Here is a 20,760-nt window from a genome sequence, read left to right as displayed (position 1 = left end):
TCTACTTCCGGTGGGGAAGGGAAAGGGAAAGCACCACCGGAAGCGAGGAAGATGCTGTGTAATCACTGAGAAAGTAAGGGAGGCACTCGCATCCTAAAAATGCCGGATTACCTCGGTGCCGATCAGCGGAAAACCAAAGAAGAAGAGAAGGACGACAAGCCCATCCGAGGTCAGTTGAGACAGGCATGAGCTCGGAGCTGGGTGGGACCAGCCTTGGCACTGGAGAGGAGCTAGATTGTCGTCCTGGCTCGGTGTTCTGTTCCTTTCTGACCCAGTAATTTAGACCGGGGCGGCAATCCCGGGCCTGCCTTCTCTCTCGTCCTCCTCCCGCTTCAAGTTGTGAATTCATCTGTTGCTGGTCAAATTTTTAATTAATTTCCATCTCACGGGAATTGAAGATGTTACGCACTCTGCAGGGCCTTACAGGCCTGCAGAAATTCCCTCGCCTGGCGGTATTTGGTTACCTCATCCTCTTATTGAACCTCCGCCAACGGCCCCCAAAGTGTGACAATTTGGTATTATAACTGTGTAGCCAGAATCCTGAGACAACATTGTCTTTAAAATAACAACAACTTATTTGACTAGATAATGCATTCACAAGTTTCAAAATTCGAGAGTTAGGAAAGAGGCGTTTTGAAGTCTCCCATCCTTGGTCCCAGCCACCAGCTTCTCCGCGGAAGCAGCTAATGTTGACATTTTACGTATCCTTCTAGACGTTTTCTATACAAACAATTCTACTTTTGTGTTTTCTTTTTTTTTAACATAAATACAGCATGCTCTACATACTTCAACATCTTTCTTTTTAAAAATATATTTTTAGAAATAATTTCATTGTAATGCTGTTTGTCTTTCTACATCTATATCGTATTCCATCGTGTGGGTGTACGATAATATATTTAATAAGGCATTAATGACGTTTAGATTTCCCTGGTCACCATTATAAAGCACCTTGTTCATATAACTTCCACGTGAAGTTGTAGTGTAAATTCTAGAAGAGGTGTTGCCATTTATTTCTTTTGAGCTATTGAAAAATGTCATTGTGGTGTTTTGAAATGTTTTTCTCTTCCCTTTTGTAATTTCAACTTTTACTAGAACCCCTTTTTCACCATTTACACCCTCCTCCCAAAGAAAAAGCATTTTCTGTCCTTCACTCCTTGAAAGTCTTGTAAGACTGAACATTTCAGAGGTACTAAGTACCTGTGAGAAAACCTAATCACAGAAATTCGCTATTTGATATGCATAGTGATCTATGTGATTCTCTATGTTGTTTTGTAAAATTAACAAATTTGGACATAGTTACAACTAATATTATGTATATTGAAATTCAGGTGTTTCTTAATCGGTATCTTAATTGATCTTTACGGAAACACTGAAGGTAAAATGGTGTTATCTCTTGTTTTTCAGGTGATGAAACTAATACTAAGATTTTATTGTTTTTACAAGGTTATCTAACAAATACATGACATTTTTAGGCCTAGCCCCAGGTTGTTTCATTCTCAAACCCCTTGTTGTTCTGGCCTGCTATTCTGTGGCATCATTTTGAGTATTTTCAGTGGTTGTGTTGATGATCATTGATCACCTCAATTCTGGTAATTTCTGTTATCATTGCCCTTTAACCACCTAAGAAGTTGATACTATTAGACTTTATTATTAACAGAAGCTACTTAATTTCTATTAAACTTCACATTTCTTTTTCCTTCACAACCTTTTGCTCTTCAGTCTTCATTATCACTGAACCTTAACCTGACCTCACTTTTGATCTGTTTCGATCTGGTATCTTATTCTTCCCTGCTCAGACCGTTCCTATTTTTTTGTGGTAACTTAATATACCCAATTTTTGCTCATTGCATTTTTTTTTTCTCTGTTTAATTCTGAAAGTCTCAGTGTTTCTTGTCTTTTCTCTGCTCATAGGCTGCCAACATTGTTCAACAAGTCACAGAAATCTCATTGATGAATTTACTTCAAACTCCATCTTTCAGGTCTCAACTGAGAACTATTACTAATGCCCATTCACTTTGTGGTTGTTTCAAATCTTTTACACATTTCTCAAGTCTTCAGTTAGTCCCAGTCTTCCTGGCTGATGATTTTTTTCTCTCTCTGCTGAGAAGATTGAAAATGCACTGTTAACTTTTCTATTATATTCCATTTTTTGTTTTGGTCCTGCCTCAGAATGTGATGTTATTTTCTGTCAAGTCTTAACCTTCCCATATCTGTTCCTGACCCTTTCCCTTCCTCCTCTAGAACTTTGTTTCATCAATTACCACCTCTTTTGTTTGTTTTCTTATGGGCTTTCCTTTTGTTCCTGTGAATATACTAATATCAATTTTATCTTAAAACCACATACAATTGGGAAGATTAGTGTTTTTGTTGTTGTTTTGTGTGTGTGTGTTTGTGTGTGTTTGCCCATGTTGGAAGTGCTGGGAATTGAACACTATCATTGAACTGTAACCCCAGCCCTTGAAAAGATCTTTCTATTCTTCTATCTATCCTTTCAAGCTACAACCCATTTTCTTATCTGAAAGTGGCTGAAAGGGTGGACATGAGAGTTAGGAAGATTTGAATGTTGACTTTGCTTCTTACTTAGTGGACGAGTCACATTCAGTTTTTCTAATGTATAATATGGAAACAATTGTATTCACTTTACAAGTTTATATAGGATTAAATATTATATCTATGGCATTTATTTATCTGTAATCAGTGAACTTTTCAATAAATGGCAGCTATTATTACTATTATGCTCACTAGTCCATTTCTTCACTACTGCTCCTTTTTTCTTTTTTCTTTCTTTCTTTCTTTCTTTTTTTTTTTTTGGTGGTTCTGGGAATTGAAACCAGGGATGCTCAACCACTGAACTACATTCACAGCTCTTTTTTTTTTAGACAGGGTCTCACTGAGTTTTCAGGCTAGCCTTGAACTTGTGATCCTCCTACCTTAGCCTCCCAAGTTGCTGGGATTACATGCTTGTGTCACTGCATGTAGCTCTTATTAAGTTTTAAACCTCCTGAAGTTTGGTTGCTGTGTCTGTAAATTTAATTGATCACTGGTTTTTTAATCCAAGACCCTTTATTATTTTTTCAGTCCTAATCTTGATGTTTTTGACATTGTTACACTTGGGCCTCCTTTGGTTTCTCATATTGAATCTTTCTGGTTATCCTCCCTGTCCTCACATGGTTTCTCTGCATTTTTGTTACTGGTGATTTCATTCTCATCTTGCACTGCTGCCTCTCAAATGTAATTCCCTAATCTTTTTTACTTCATACACTGGTATCTGAATTATAGAGCCAGATTACTGTCTGCCTTCCAGGTTGCTGCTTTGGGATACACTGGTGTTACGGAGTTCCCAAGATTGTGTCCTCAGATTCAGTAAATGATCATTAGGTGGACTCATAGGACTTAGCATACTATTTTCCTTATTACTCTGATTTATTATAGCAGAAGGATACAAAGCAAAATCAGTAAAGACAAAAGGAAAATGAGACATGAGTGAAGTTCAGGGATAAATTTCAAAGGTTCGTTGTGTTTGTGGATTCACACAGGTGCTCCTAATTTTCACAGTAACAATTGTGACAGCACGTAAAATATTACCAACTAGGGAAATTTGTTAGATAGTCATTGCCCAGTTTTTTTATTGGGGATTGATCATGTAGACACCATCTGCCTACCACATACCAAATTTCACACTCTTCGAAGAAATGCAGTTGTGTTTGTACAAAGGGTTTAGACAGTGAACTACTACTCATTGTCAGTTCTGGAAATGGTGGGAACACTCTCAAAAATTCATGTTTTCAGATACCATTCAAGGGTTAACCTTGTAAACAGAACTTTCAGATGCCATGGTAACTCTTCTGAGAGGTAGAGTAATACAGCAAACTTAAGAAAATGGAAACTGAACTGGATTTCCCCCTTTATTTTCATTGTTTTTTTTAATCCAAGACCCTTTACTATCCAGTTTTTCTTATGATTTCTCTTAAAAGTTACCACCTTCTCTGGGATATGCAGTGCAAAGCCTGGGCATCATTTTGATTCTTCTCTTCCTTAGTTCCTGGCATTTAGTTGCCATGTGCTGCAGATTTCTCCTCCAAGGACTTTTTATCTAGCTCCTTATTTCTCTCTTCATTGCCACCATCATATGTCAGGCTCTTGTGACCTCCAAATGGCCTCACATACTCCAGTTTGTTCTCCATACGTTAGCTAATTCTTCCTAAGGTACAGTTCCTATATGTCAAGATGTGCCATGTCCTGTCTTAATTCACTCTAGCATTCTTGGACTACCTCACCAGGGCCTCAAACATCCAACTACTTAATTACTCACTAACCATACTATGTTTAAGTTAAATTGGTCTAGTTGGCAGTAACCTGCATGTTTTTCTTACTTTTACTCATACTTATTGGGGAAGGTGGGATCCTGCCCTGTGAAAATAGCTTGTCCTTGTAGGCTCAAAAAAGTTTTTTCTTGAAATATATAGAGTTGACTTTTGTTACTCATAGTAGGTTTGTTTTATAAATTCTAGGAAATAGGAACTAGGAAATACTGAACCATTGCTCCTAGGGGAAATACACACATATTTCACATGGAGTATAATCTTAGATACTAAAAGTGACTCATCCTGTTAGATTGTTGTTTTTATTTTACAAAAAAGAGAAAACAGGTTCAAAAGTATTGACTTACCTAATGCTGTTCCCATTAGCAGATTCCAGAGTTGGGATTCAAACCCATCCAACTGGTGGCTAAGTTTCTTGAACTATATTGCGTTGCCCCGCCTTCTCCATCCTGTGGTCTTCTGTATAAGAGCTGAAACAGGAGAGCATTCTGTGCATGATCACAAATGATTGCAAATGCACATTGGGGGATTTACACATAATTTTAGTGACTACACACATTCATTAATGCAGAATTGCCATTTAATGGGGATTTACTATAAATCACCTGAAATTTCAGATAACCACTGTTAACATTTAGATGAACACCAGTTAGGGCTAATCTTCATATGTGTTTTAAAGAATTTTTATATAAAAAATTATATGCATGTCTTGTATTTTTTAAAACCTGCTTGTTTTACTTAAAATGGTACTTCTTTTAGCTTTCTACTGTACTGTTATAATTTTTAATGACTACATTGTATTTCATTGTAATAACATAGTGTAATTTATTCAACCAAGATCCTTAATGGGAAAAAAAGATCCTTAATGGTTGTTTTGGTACATATTATATAAAGTACATAAATGTTAATCATGTATACTATGTATCATCTACTTATTATGAATTACTTATTCATTTTCCCAATAATTAGGTCATTTCTTAAATCCAGGAACTATTTGATGGTTGTATTTATATCATTGTAATTTTACTCAAGTTTTGGCACTCAAAACAATTTGAATTGAACAGAAAAGTTGTTTGAATTTCATTTGTTGTCATTTTTCTTTTAGCTCTGGATGAGGGGGACATTGCCTTGCTGAAAACTTACGTAAGTCCTTAAAATGTCTGGAAAATGTAAATGTTTTATGTTAAAATAAAAAAAAGTTTTGGTTTTGTTCTTCCATACTAATTAGAGGAGGATGTCAGGTAGTTCACAGTAATCTTCACTGAAAAGTTAATGACCTAAGACTGTCTAGACTAGATCAGCGCATTCAGCAATCTAAGCTGCTTATACATACTTTTTATACTTTTCATAATTAAAGTGTGGTACTACATGGGAAAATATTTGAAATAATTTACAGAAATATTTACTATACTTATTATGTATATAACTGAGGTATGAATGATAGAGAGTTTTTTATTATTATTATTATGTATTTGTTTATTTTATGGTGCTGGGAGTTGAACCCAGGGCTTCATGCCTGCTTAGGCAAGCACTCTACTGCTGAGCTATATCGCCGGCCCTTGAAATGGAAAGTTTAAATGCATAGAAACAGATTTATTTTTATTTGTTATCTTGCATAATGGCAAATGGTCTGGGGAAAAGTAATTGACTTAGGAATACTTCTGAAAATGGTACATACTCTGTGTTTCACTTCATGGGCTTTGGGACAATAAATACTAATAAGATTGTAATTGTTAAAAATTTTTATCTGTTGTTTAGTAAATTGTTGATATCTGGATGTTCTAATTATATTGATCTTCATCACCCAGGGTCAGAGTACTTACTCCAGGCAGATTAAGCAGGTTGAGGATGACATTCAACAACTTCTTAAGAAAATTAATGAGCTCACTGGTATGTATTTTTTAATCCCATTTCCTCTCTTTAAATGTAATGTGTTAATTATAGTAAGAGTTTAAATGCAAATTTTAATCTTTCATAAATTATGAATTTTAAAAGAAATTATTATTCTTCCTCTGTTAAGAAATTGGATCTTACTTAACAGTCTCTTTCACTGCTTTTTTACAAGGCTTAATGCTTATGTATTAAAAAAATCATCGTCCTCTAAGCAAGTGATGTTTCTATTGATGAAGGCCTTATTTAGTAAACTCCAACAAATGCAGCAAATAAAATTTTGAATAAAAACATTATTTCATATAGTATTGCTGGAGTAAGCAGATTATTGCCTGGAAGTGGAAACTTTTCTTTTTGGGAACTTTAGCAGTGAAGTTTTACATTATTTGACCTACATGAAAGATGTCAAGTATTTCATTAAATTTTTTGGTTTGATAATTACTTTAGGGCAGTGATTTTTCAAGTTGGGTGATTTTGCCCCTCAGGCCTTTGACAATGTCTGGAAACCGTCTTGATTCTTATGACTTTGGGGAAGGCAATATTAGTGACATCTAGTCGCTAGAGGCCAAACATGATGCTGAACATCATACAACGTATAGGACAGTCCCCATAACATGCCAGTAGTGCTAAGATTGAGAAAGCTTATGTTAGGATAATGTATTACATTTTGGTAAATTTTGTTGTTTTTCTCTCTGTAGGTATTAAAGAATCTGACACTGGCCTGGCCCCACCAGCACTCTGGGACTTGGCTGCAGACAAGCAAACTCTCCAGAGTGAACAGCCTTTACAGGTTGCAAGGTATACACAATTTTCTGTGGAAATTTATTTTTATGTAGTATTTTCTTTTTTAAAATATTATTTTTTTGGTTGTAGATGGACATAATACCTTTTTTTAAAATTTATTTTTTATGTGGTACTTAGGATAGATCCTTAGTGCCTCATGCATGCTAGGTGAGTGCTCTACCTCTGAGCCACAACTCCAGCCTGTATTTTCAAGCACTTTTTAGACTTAGGGATAATGCAATAATTTATAGGGAATTTTTATTTCAAATTCTGTATAAATAAAAACTTTCTATAAAGGTATCTGGAGGTAAAATTTTATGTAATTATTCAAAAAGACATAATGTCATAAGTAAAAGATTAAAATGATACAGAAATATGCAGAGCTTATTATTAAAACTTCCCTTCTCATCTTTGCTCTTTGATTGCCTCTTCCTTAAATGTAACTACTGAAAAGAGTTTGGTCCTCCTATTCCTCTGCATATCTTTATGTGTGTATCAGCATGTAGAGAAACACGTGGAAGGTTTTTTAAGACATAACTACTCTGGTTTGGAAATCTTTTGTTATCTTTAACATAGGTGTTACATATCTTTAACATTTACTTCTTTAATTTTTTTAAAAAGGGAAAAAAGAAATAATCTGTTGATACAAGCAAGCAATTTGTAATTTTGTTATACATAGTGTCCTAATTAAACATTTCTCTGTGTACATGCATACATTTCTTTTTTTTCTTTTTTTTTTTAAGAGAGAATTTTTTTTTTTTTTAAGATTTTATTTATTTATTTTTTTAGTTCTCAGCAGACACAACATCTTTGTTTGTATGTGGTGCTGAGGATCGAACCCCGGGCCGCACGCATGCAAGGCGAGCGCGCTACCGCTCGAGCCACATCCCCAGCCCGAGAGAATTTTTTAATATTTATTTTTTAGGTTTTTTTTTTCGGTTGACACAACATCTTTATTTTTACGTGGTGCTGAGGATCGAACCCAGTGCCCCGCGCATGCCAGATGAGCGAGTTACCACTTGAGCCACATCCCCAGCCCACATGCATACATTTCTATAGGTTAGTTTATTAGAAGTGATTTATGGGGTCAGAGTCATTTACAGTTCTGAAAATCTGTGAAGCCAAGTGGTTTAACAGGTTTATACTCTTTACTTAGTAAGAAGGTTTGAGTCAAATGCCTGTTTTCCTGATAGATTTTTGCCAGTTTTATAGAAATTTTTCATTTTAATTTGTATTGCACTGATTAATAGTACATACTATTACTAGTATGTTCACGCCAAATTATGCCATTATACATATATGTACTCTTTTTTTTGCATTACAATTCTTAATACACATATATACTACAATTTATCATATCTCTGTATATAAGCTGTGTTGACACCAAATTCAAATCTTCATACATGTGTTTTTATGTGTCCAACTACAACTAAAAAATGATGCACATGTGGTAAATGAGAGAAGAATCAAGAAAAATTGAATGCTAAAGGAAAATGAAGAAGGCAGACATCAGTCATCTAATGATGACTATCACCTTCCACCATCCTTGCTATTCCCCTTCCCTCTCCCTTTCCCTCCCACCCCTTTTCCCTATCTAGAAATAATCTTCCTCCCATGCTCTCCCTCCCTACCCCACTTAAATTGATATAATCAGAGAGAAAACAAACTAATTGTAGATATTCATGTTTAAAAACAAGCAGGATTTGGCCCACAAGTAATTGGCTGATCTCTACTCTAGAGAGTAGAGGTAATCTTTTGTCTGTTCAAGGGAAGTACAGGCCACATCTTCTGCCTTCACCTACATCCTATCTGGTCCCTGAGCCTTTGCTGAATTTGACCTAATCAAGGAAGATGTCTGCCTTCTTCATTTTCCTTTAGGATTCAATTTTTCTTGATGATTCTCTCATTTACCACATGTGCATCTGTTTTCTTCTTTCCAAAATTTAGTTGTGTATGGTCTCTTTAGTATGTGTTTATTTCCCTTTTTTCTTTTTTTTTTTTTTAGTTGTAGTTGGACATAGTGCCTTTATTTTATTTGTTTATTTTTATGTGCTGCTGAGGATGAAACCCAGTGCCTTGCACATGCTAGGCAAGTGCCTTACCGCTGAGCCAAAACCCCAGACCTGTTTATTCCCTTTTAAAAATTCCTTTCTGGTTCTAGTGGCATTATGTTTAAAGAGGAAAAAAAAATGGATGCTTGCATTGAGTTTTTGTGTTCAACCACAGGTCCTTGGAGGTCTTTGTTGTTTTAGTTTTTTTTAATATTTATTTTTTAGTTATAATTGGACACATATCTTTCTTTATTTTTACATGATGCTGAGGATCGAATCCAGGGCCTCACACATGCCAAGCGAGGGCTGTATCACTGAGCCACAATCCCAGTCCTGTTTTAGTTTTTTTAATATGATGTGAGGTAGGTTGCCAGCTTAACTTTTTTCTGATTAAGATAGCTGTTTTCTCAGTGCGTGAGGCACTGGGTTCGATCCTTAGCACCACATAAAAATAAAATAAAGATATTGTGTCCACCTATAACTAAAAATTTTTTAAGAATCAGTAGCAGTAAAAATGTTTTTAAAGAAAAAACTCATGAAAAAATGAAAACACATTTACTATTAAATTTGACATGAGATGATATGACTGTCTTTTTAGGAAAAATAAGAAGGAAATCAAGATATAAAGGGGTATCCTTAATAATAAAAAGGAAAAAAAAAATCAAGAAATTTGAGAACTTCCTAATAAAATGTTTGGGTTTAATTTTCCAGGGGTATGATCATTTGAAAATTTGGTTGCCTGGCTAAAATTGAGTGGATCCTTGGGGCTGAGCATAGAATGGAATCTTTAACAGTGGCCCAGTTTCTACAGTTCAGTTCAACTTTATACTTGCTCATTAGTGTCCTACATGTCCTGATAATCTAGTTACTTGAATTCATTATTAGTGGTTTAGATTTCATACTCTAATCAAGCCTTTTGCTGTGTTAGGTGTACAAAGATAATTAATGCTGATTCAGAGGACCCAAAATACATTATCAATGTGAAGCAGTTTGCCAAGTTCGTGGTAGACCTCAGTGATCAGGTGGCACCTACTGACATTGAAGAAGGGATGAGAGTTGGGTAAGATTTCTATTTACAATAAATACGCTTCTTTTATTAAAGACATCAGGTCACATTCATACCTTGGCTTTGATATGAATGAATGAATACAGTGCCATGTATTAATAATAATATAGTACAGTTAAACAGCCTTTCTTTTCTATCCATCTACTCCCTAACTTCTTATCATCTTCCCTGCTTCCCACTCTTAACTTTTGCTTTTTCTGTGTGGTTTCAAATGTCATAAAGCAAGTACGTAATTTTTACAGTTGAATTTACTGGTCCATTTAAGGTAGGTAACATGGTATAAGTAGAGGAGGTACTTGCTTAAAGAGAGTTACAAGGATTGAGGTAATGTCTACAGAATACATAATAATCCACTCAGTAAATTTTGTAAAATTTCCCCTTCCCCTTTGGGTCTAGGGTTTCATTGCACTTGTGTAGGTTGTTTGCCATGTCAGGCTGGTGTTTTAGTGTCCTAAGTTTTAATGTTTCTCTTTGCATAACTGTGTTTCTCTTGCTTGCTTAAAGTATGGTTTAAGGATCAAAGACTAAACATAAAGGCCCTTAGAAAGCTTAAAGAATGTGTTAGTAAGTATGTTTTTTACCTCCTTAGTGTGGACAGAAATAAGTATCAAATCCACATTCCACTGCCTCCTAAGATTGACCCAACAGTTACCATGATGCAGGTAAGAAACTCTGGGAGGGAAAAGAATTGGTTGGCATGGCTTCTAATACAATTGAATTCATTATTCCCCAAATTTAAGTATATAGGCATGTATCAAAAAATTGCCAAAAATTTAAAAATAATTTTTCAGATGGGATAGTCCTTATCAACCTTTATTTTACTTGTTTGTCTTACTTATTAATGTCATAAAGATATTGTGTCCACCTATAACTAAAAATTAAAAAAAAATCAGTATCAGTAAAAATGTGTATATAGAGCAAATAATTCTAGGACACTGGACAATGTACTCCATTTTTATTAAAATTCTTGTTTATAAGTCTGATTTTTCTTTTATGATATTGAGTCTACTGTACTGGACTAGTTAATCAAAAGTCAGTAATTATTTATGAAGCAATGTTATTGCTTTCTTAGGTAGAGGAAAAACCTGATGTCACTTACAGTGATGTTGGTGGTTGTAAGGAACAGATTGAGAAATTGAGAGAAGTGGTTGAAACCCCACTACTTCATGTAAGTAATTTCAGTATTGCATTCACATTTTTGTGTTAGAAAGATGTAATAATCTTTTGTGTATTGAGCACTAAAATTGGTTACATATTAGAAAGCTGTTAAGGTTAATATTTTCCTGAATGAAAATTTTTGAAAGGGTGGGGAGGTAAGTTACAGTATGTGAGGCACTGGGTTCGATCCTTAGTATCACATAAAAATGAAACAAACAAAATGAACAAAAAGGATGAAATGATTAATTTGTATTTAAAAAAAGAAAGACCTACTATTTAGATCAGTAAAGGAAATTGAGATGTTACCTCTAGCACTAGGTTAAATATGTTATAGGTTAATTATAGAAGAAACTACGTATACTAATGACATCAAGAGGAAAAAAAATAAACTTAGATCATGAAAAATTAGGTATTAAATACCAAATAATACTTTCATTCTTTAAACACTAATTTTTCTTAAGGAAAAAAAAAGGAAAATATTTTGTTCATAACTGTTCATAAAAGTTCATAAAGCACCTTTAAAAACCATTCAGGATGGGCTGGGGATGTCACTCCGTGGCAGAGTGCTTGCCTAGCATGTGTGAGGCATTGGGTTTGATCCTTACCACCACATAAAAATGAAACAAAACAAAATAAAGGCATGCTCTCCATCTACAATTACCCAAAACAGCAACAACAACAAAAATTCAACCTTAAATATTGATGAGTCTATTTTACATCTTATAGGTAAAGTAATATTTCTTATTTATATCAAATTATAAATTATGGGCCTAATATTGATGTAGACATAGTCTTATTTTTATTATACAGAAATGATAAATGAAAAAATTCTGTCTCTGTCAACAGCCTGAGAGGTTTGTTAACCTTGGCATTGAGCCTCCCAAGGGTGTGCTGCTGTTTGGTCCCCCAGGCACAGGCAAGACACTCTGTGCCAGGGCAGTTGCTAATAGGACTGATGCTTGCTTCATTCGAGTTATTGGATCCGAACTTGTACAGAAATACGTTGGAGAGGTAAAGTAAATTCATCAAAATCAAAGAATATATAAGTCTGTTGAAGATGAATGAAATTAAAATAGTAATTCACATTTTATTATGAGGGATTGAGGCCTAAAATTTCTTGAGTGTGATTGTAATTGGTGATTGAGAAATCCAGAAGTCAGAAACCTTCACTTGTGGTCATTTGGAAAAAGACAACTATTTATAATTTGACAAAGACGCCCAGGTGCAGTGGTGTACCCCTGTAATCCCAGTGACTTCGGAGGCTGAGGCTGAATGATCGTGAATTCATGGTCAAACTCAATAAGTTAGCAAGGCCCTCAATGGCTTATTGAGATCCTGTTACACAATAAAAAATAAAATGACTTGGGGATGTGGTTCAGTGATTAAACGTCCGTGGGTTCAATCCCTGGTACAAGGATTATACAATGTATACAGATTTGTATACATTATACAAATCTGGTTTGTGAGCTAAATGACCCAGAAATGCTTGGTGAATAAAATTTTATTTCAGGGACAGTGTTTTATGGTCTAATGAGAAAAGGAGAACATCAATTGCCTATGTGTATGTATGTATGTATGTGTATATATATATATGCACCTCTATATATTTAGGCACTAACTAGGACTATGAAACCTAAGAATGATAAGTATACTTGAAATAAGAATTAGAAAAGGAGCCACACAAGTAGAGATATACTTTGATTTTCTGATCCATGTTCATAAATCAAATTTGATAATTAGCAATTCCAAGTGATAGAGCAGATGCTTTTATTTCCTTAAGTTAGTATTATTTAACAGAATCATGAAAAATTAATATTGTTTTGAGGCTAACAAGATCAATTTGATGTTACTAGTAGCAAACTTCAATCTTTAAAAAAGATTTAGGTAAAGATGGTTGAGAATACTCTTTAAGAGTTTAAGTAGTGAAACTTTTAAAACATAACTTTGTACTTTATGCTAAAAGATTTAAAAACCAACTCTGAATTAATAAATTAGTTTTTCTCTTTAGGGGGCTCGAATGGTTCGTGAGCTTTTTGAAATGGCCAGAACAAAAAAAGCCTGCCTTATCTTCTTTGATGAAATCGATGCCATTGGAGGTATGAATGGTATTTTAAAGAACTTCTTTAGGATTGGAGTTCATAAGAGCTCTAAAGTGATATGTGTTAAAGTTCTATTATGTTCATCTTGTGCAAAATTTTAATTCTGACTCCTTTATGAGCTCTGGGACCTTTAAACCACAGATCTACTTAAGAGTAGGGCTAAACCATAAAGGAAAAAAGAAATACTATATAGCATTGACATTTTTCAAAGCCTTTATTTTTGTACTGTATCATTATTGTGATACATATTTCTGCACTTGCATTAATAACTCCTACATTGAGATGAGTTGTCTCTTAATGTGAAAGCTCTTTGTTATAATTTGATCGGTGGTGATTATTTTAGTTTACATAAGTTAGCCTCATAGATTTGATGAGATACTATATTAGTAGTCTAGGTAACTTATTTTAACTAAGCTTCAAGCTCCAGTTTGCTCAAATTATAAAGGAAATGATAATTCCTGCCTTATGGGTTTTTGAGAGGTTAAAATTAAGTAATGAATGTGATAGACTTTGAAAACACTCAACTCTCCTATAGGCATTGACTGTTGTTGTAGTCTTTAATACTCCTTAGTGGCTGGAGAAGTATCACATTTCCATGTAGTTAATTGTTATTTAATAAACTGAATGACAAAAATGACTTGAACTATTTGGGTAATGATGTTAGGTGGTTTTAGATTGCATGGGCATTTTTGGGTTTGGACATTGTGCCACTAATGTTTTCAAAGGCCATTATTTGGCTGCAGTGTAATGATGTAATGTTCTACTCTAATATCATCTATAACAAACCTTATAATGTCAGGGTACTTTGAGGCTCTGGTTTCCAAAGTAGATTGTGTAGAAAAACATTGTTTTAGGGTATAGGAAGCAAACACTAAAACTTCCTTTTGTATTTTTAATCTTTATTTAAATGTCCATTTTTGGTGTTTTATTAATGTATACATTAATAATATGCATTTATATAACTTATAAGTAAAAGAAGTATATTTGCAGGCTGTTTTTTTCCCCCTTTTTTGCTATTCTGGTTGAAATAAGACATGAACCTAGAGTATTTTCATATATCGTTCAGCTTCATAATAAACTGCTGTGGTTTATTATATTATGGATTTAGACATTTTAAAGGAAAATTTTGAGAAAATTAAAATAGTATGATAATTTCCTGCATATAGTCAAACATCCATAATAGTGCTTAAGTTGCCTTAACCAAGTATCAAACAATAGAGGTGGTTAAGTGATTTATAAACAAAATCCCTTAAAGGTCTTCAAAATACTGTAAAGGAGCCAAGCATGATGGTGCACCCCTTTAATTCCAGCTACTCATGCAGTGAGGCAAGAATACACAAGTTCCAGGAGACTCAACAGCTTAGCGAGACCCTATCTTAAAAAAAAAAAAAAAAAAAAAAAGGTACTGGTACTGGTTATGTATCTCTGTGGTAAAGTGCCCCTGCGTAATTCCCACTACCTAAATTAATTATAATTAAACTTTAAAGGAGACAATGTTAAGTAAATCTGTGGTGAATTCTTTTAAAAGCAAAGATTCACTTTCTAATTAGTTTTGTGTACCTGATTTGCTTCAAAGTAAGATGTGCATTTGTGCTAGAGGTAATTTGAGCTGAGATTGACAGTACCATTAAGTAGTGCTACTCTTGGTTCTCTTGGTGGACATGAAATGTTTTTCTCTTGTTTTCTTAGGGGCTCGGTTTGATGATGGTGCTGGAGGTGACAATGAAGTACAGAGAACAATGTTAGAACTGATTAATCAGCTGGATGGTTTTGATCCTCGAGGCAACATTAAAGTGCTGATGGCCACCAATAGACCTGATACTCTGGACCCAGCACTGATGAGGCCAGGGAGATTGGATAGAAAGATTGAATTTAGCTTACCTGATTTAGAGGTAAGAAAATTATTTCATTTTAGAAAAGGAATTCTTGATTTTTTTCTGTGTCCCCCCCTCCATTTTAATACTTGTCAATTCCTTCATTTTTAGGGTCGGACTCACATCTTTAAGATTCATGCTCGTTCAATGAGTGTTGAAAGAGATATCAGATTTGAATTGTTAGCACGACTATGTCCAAATAGCACTGGTAAGAGAAAAGGTGTTGTTTATTTTGCCAGTCTGTCTGTTTGGGCTACTATAATTAAGCGGTTTTTTTTCTTTTTGTTTAACAGGTGCCGAGATTAGAAGTGTCTGCACAGAAGCTGGTATGTTTGCAATCCGAGCACGGCGAAAAATTGCTACTGAGAAGGATTTCTTGGAAGCTGTAAATAAGGTCATTAAGTCTTATGCCAAATTCAGTGCTACTCCTCGCTATATGACATACAACTGAGCCTCAAAGGCTTTCAAATGACAACTTCAGTTAGAATCTTAAGACTTGTTAGTACCACCTCACAAAAAAAATAAATGGTTTAAAAATTGTATGCTTTTCCCCCAGATCTCTTTTTTTCCATAGTGTAAGTTATTGGTATATAGGCAAAAAAGCTTGTTACAATGTATGTTGACTTGTTTTGATCCACCACCATTTAAAGGCTTCACATTATTATATAAAGTGCTTGCTTAAACTATATGTATTCTAGGGTTATGGTGGCTGGTGGCTATATCATTATATCCTCCCATCTCCCCAGTGAAGAAGATGAAATGGATCTTGAATTAATAGATGCAAAAACTTTTCCTTCCTAATTTACTCATTGGTAGGGCTGGGATTCAAATCTAAGTTTGTTAGCTCCTTTACCTATGCACTTATTTTGCTCTTCTGCCCTCCATTAAAATAGGTCATCTACATATTGACCACATGCATTGTGATAGTTTTCCTCCACCATGTTGAATAATAAACTTTTGGCCAAACCTTTTTTAAAGTGAAAAAAATAATTTGATAAATATTTTGCTTTGCTGTTTGGCTGATTTCAAATTATCCCAGAATTGGTGATTTTTTAAAATTTATATATGACAGCGGAATGCATTACAATTCTTATTACACATGTAGGGCACAATTTTTCATATCTCTGGTTGTACACAAAGTATATTCACACCAATTCGTATCTTCATACATGTGCTTTGGATAATAATGATTGTCACACTCCACCATCATTTATAACTCCATGCCCCTCCCCTCCAACCCCTCTACCCTATCTAGAGATCATCTATTCCTCCCATGCTCCCTCTCCCTATCCCACTATGAATCAGCCTCCTTATATCAAAAAAAAAAAAAAAAAAATTTGAGCATTTGGTTTTTTGGGATTGGCCAACTTAGCATTATCTTCTCTAACTTCATCCATCAGTGGTGATTTTAATAAACAGTGAAGTAGTAGCAGGTAAAACAGAAATAAAAATGTACACATAATTAATTTAGAAAATCCAGAGTTGGTTTCATTCAGAGAAGTGGTTATTTTCAGTTTATAAATTTGTGCCTTAAAATTTTGGTAAACTTCTATAGTGAGGTATAAATATAGGTTCCATTAGAATTCCCCATAGATCTCTTAGAATTACTTCTTATGCAACTACCACCAGATCCCCTTTTCTACCACAGTTACCTGTAGTCCCCCAAGTACTGAGACCAAAGCACAATAATCAATGTTTTTATTGAATTTCAGTATTCATAAATAAATTGAAAATAGTGAGAGCTGGATAAATGTTTAAGTCACAAAAAATGTTGACAGCATAGAAACTACTTGTTATACTGAAATATTTATGAAAGTTTTCAAATAGAAAAGTTAAAGTCCTTCATTTGTAAAATCCAACTAATATTTTCTTGATTTTTGATCAGAAACATTCTTTTTTCTAACCCTGTCCTAGTCTTTCTTGAGGTATAAAATAGAACAAACCATTTCCAGGTTTTGCTTACAATAAAATGTACTCAAGTAAATGAGTGGAGATGTACTTTTTTTGAATGTTTTGATTAAATAAATTTTAAGCATTTAGAACATTCTGATCTTTCCCCTTTTTCATATAGCCATATACTCATGTACACCAAGGCAACTTTGTACACATAGGCCTAACATTGATAAAAACTAAATAATCTTGACATTTTTGTTTTTTTAGAAACATGAAAAGTCCATATGACTACATTAAATACTCAAAAGTTATTTGAAAAATGATTCTGCCTAGGCATATGTATGCAGATAGCATCAATACTACCTAGATTAGCATGTTTGTACCTTTTAAAAAAATAAAATACACATTTACTAGTAACTCCTATGTAAAAAATATATGAATGCATATATAGATAATTCTTGATTTTTTGACTTTACAATGGGGCAAAAGCAAAACACATTAAGTTTTCCCTGGCAGTATGCAATATGATACTTTCATGACGCAAGGCAGCAGCCAGTCACAGCTCCCAATCAGCCACACAACCGTGAGGGCAAACAACTGATGCTGTCTCTATAGTGAACTGTGACCTACGATGTTTAGTAGGGTAGGTCTATTAAGTGCATTTCAGTTTACAATATTTTCAGTTTATGATGGATTTATCAGGATGTAACCCCATCATACGCCAAGGAGCTTCTGTACATATGTGTACAGATGTGCATATTATATATATATATATAATATACACATACATATATGTGTGTGTGTATATATATATACATATTAAGGACATATACACATGCACACACATACCTGTATCAAAGTGTTGATAAATTGAGATGCACAGGGTTATGACATAAGAAAAATATATTGAATTCCTTTAAAAAGATGCTTTAATATTTAAAAATTGTGATTAGATTTTGTAAAGAAAAACATTTCTGGAATCCTTGGATTCACCTATTGCATAAAGTGAAATACCAGCTAGTATAAGAAAACTGGCAAGCCTTTCTTGAAGACAAGATGGGTTTTTAAGATGTTCAAACTTGATTGAATCCAAGTCAATAAGTTAGCTAGTGTATTGTGAATTTTTGACCTTTTTGTTGGCGGGACTTGAGGGGTTTCAAAACTATCGTATGCATTTTGGTTCGCTATATTTTTGGAGAATTAGAGAATACTTTTATCAGTTTTCAAACTTACCAACATTTAAAACATTATCAAGAATCTAAACATGCTGAATCTTAAAAGCATTCCTGAAAGGTGCATTAAAAAGACCAACAGCATTTTTGCACTCACTAAAAGCACATAAAATCACACCAAGGAAGTTTAGTTTTGTTTTAGAATTTAAATTAATTTACTATTTTTCAAGGGCACACATAAAGATAAGGCCTTCCCCACCATGTACCCTTCCCTCCCATTTTCCCTCCCACATCCTACACACAAGGGCACACCTCCCCCCCACTCCTCAACACACAGAAAAACCACCTATACTCCAGGGCAGCAGATTCTCTGGGTTTGCTACCTTTTCTTCATGCACACAATAGGGCAGATTTCATTTTCTCAAATATTTGGAGGCAAATACCTCCTTTCTCTGCTAAACAGGTAAGGCTACAGAATTAAACCACATGGAATGGATATTTTAGACATTACCTAAAAACTACAAAATGAGCTACTTTCAGGGATTGAAGAGGATCAAACACCCTTCACTGATTTCTGAGTCCCACTCCAGATGAGATCAGCAATTGGGATCCCATTGTCAACTACCGTATGCTTTTATAGAGTCAATGTCCATGACATGCATTGGAATTTTCTTGGCCCTGGCCTAATAATTGTTTTCAAATATATTCCATACATCCATAATGCAGAGATCAACCACTGTTATATTTTTGAGAAATCTCGACAAAGGACTTCTCTTTATGAGATTTTCCTGAAAACAGGGTTTCCCCATATTGCCATAAAATAAGGTTATTCTAGGGCCTGTAACTATGTGGACAATGCCCGTTTTGATTGGGCAATATAAATCTTGAGTTTAAATCAGGACTGAAAACCATAGTCAACATACATTAGCAGCTATTAATGCCCAGAACAAACAAGTGAGTTTACATATTAATTTCTTGAAAGAGAAAACTAAGCCAAAAAAAGGTCAGCAAATAAAATTTTTTTAAAAATGTCAGGATGTTTTCCACTGTGTGAAAAATTCAAGTAAAACATTCAGACATATTTACATATAGATGTTATTTGTTATTTTCTGAAACACAATCAGATACATTCAACAAAAATATTTTCCCACTTTCAATAAATGCTTTTTATGTAAATTGTGTACCTGCATTCAAACAGGTTAAAAATTAAAGAACAGAAAAGTAAAGTATAAATACTATTTGTACACTACATTTATTAGCCACTAGGATAATGGGCATTGTCCACATTATCTACTGTGTAGAAGGAATTTGTTGAAGACTGGTGTTAAAGAATAAGCAATGAAGTATTTTATAATATTGTTTAAACTCTTACACTGAAATTATTTGGGCCATTTTACAAAAGTTTCTAGTATAAACTGAAGTTCTACAACTATGTGCTCTTTCAGAAGGCAGTCTGTCAGAATGCAGATGTATCTGATCTTGCATATGATGATTACAAAGGAAATAACTGGATGCAAATCTAACTTCATTCTAGGTTGAGATAAAGAATTGATTTAAAAAGAGGGCTCTACTTTGAATCAAATTAGTACACTCACTGAGAAACCTAACATATTATGCTATCCTTTTAGGGTCTGACTACTTTCCTTCATGAAAACTGAAGCAAGGAGGCAGTAAGAAAACAGAAAAAGACTTAGCAGTAACTCTTAGCAGAGAAGCTTCAGACATGTTGGCTAACGCCTGTGCTTTGTGAGGTGGTAATTAGATACTAGAAGGAACTATAAGAGCAAGAACTATTGATGACTAATTGGTTTAAATGCCCTGTCCCTCAACCTCTGAACATTCCACATTTCTGTATCAACTATAAAATAATGTCATTAAGATTAGCATTTTCCTCACCGGCAAAAAACTGAGTTTGACAGATCTTAACTGATAACTATTATCAACTTCTAAGGAAGATATTAAATTATACCTGGGCCTTAGCTTTCTTAAAAACCATAGTCTTTGAGGCTACTTCACTATTAACAACAACAACAAAACTTCTAGGGAATTCTATGGGACATAGTTGTGACAATGTATCATAAAGAAAATGATAGTGTGAAATATTACTAACAATCTCAAGTCTACAATTTTACTAAAAAAGAGAAATATATAAAAATCCTAATTTGTCACATCTAGTAAACCAATTCCTTACTTTAAAGTTGATAAATTAAATGGAAATAAAGCATTATCCTGCCTTACCTGTAAGAACTGTATTTAAGGATGACCAAATGCTCCAAGTTGAGGGAAAACTATAATTTACATAGATTAACCAACTAATAAATGCAGAAGAAATGAGAGAACTACAAAAAAATTCACAAACAGAATACAATTATTGATTTAGGCAAGGACTATCCCCTGATGTTACAATTTCTGAATCAGTTGTTAGTGGAGAACTAGATATTGTTTAATGCAA

At 34.1% G+C, this 20,760-nt stretch overlaps 1 protein-coding gene across 1 annotated transcript; it reads left to right on the top strand.

Annotated features, from left to right (window-relative positions):
* The first annotated feature begins 21 nt into the window (after window positions 1–21).
* Window positions 22–15,783, top strand: Psmc2 (proteasome 26S subunit, ATPase 2). Its single transcript, XM_026384962.2, has 12 exons — window positions 22–169; window positions 5,428–5,465; window positions 6,131–6,212; window positions 6,911–7,010; window positions 9,975–10,106; window positions 10,702–10,774; window positions 11,185–11,280; window positions 12,117–12,281; window positions 13,279–13,366; window positions 15,059–15,261; window positions 15,355–15,451; window positions 15,537–15,783. The coding sequence occupies exons 1-12, from the start codon at window positions 100–102 to the stop codon at window positions 15,692–15,694; spliced, it is 1,302 nt and encodes a 433-aa protein (XP_026240747.2). The 5' UTR covers window positions 22–99; the 3' UTR covers window positions 15,695–15,783.
* The last annotated feature ends 4,977 nt before the right edge of the window (window positions 15,784–20,760 follow it).

The sequence above is a fragment of the Urocitellus parryii genome, chromosome 3, assembly GCF_045843805.1.
Source record: "Urocitellus parryii isolate mUroPar1 chromosome 3, mUroPar1.hap1, whole genome shotgun sequence".
Lineage (NCBI taxonomy): Eukaryota > Metazoa > Chordata > Mammalia > Rodentia > Sciuridae > Urocitellus > Urocitellus parryii.
Note: the sequence above shows the minus strand (reverse complement) of the source record. Positions and strands in the feature narration are given on the sequence as shown.

Excerpts from the sequence above, each read along its gene's own strand:
- Psmc2 (XM_026384962.2), top strand. The coding sequence starts at position 100 with ATGCCGGATTACCTCGGTGCCGATCAGCGGAAAACCAAAGAAGAAGAG. Across the intron at positions 7,011-9,974 it reads CAGCCTTTACAGGTTGCAAG|GTGTACAAAGATAATTAATG; the intron begins GTATACACAATT and ends TTGCTGTGTTAG. Across the intron at positions 15,262-15,354 it reads TTAGCTTACCTGATTTAGAG|GGTCGGACTCACATCTTTAA; the intron begins GTAAGAAAATTA and ends CTTCATTTTTAG.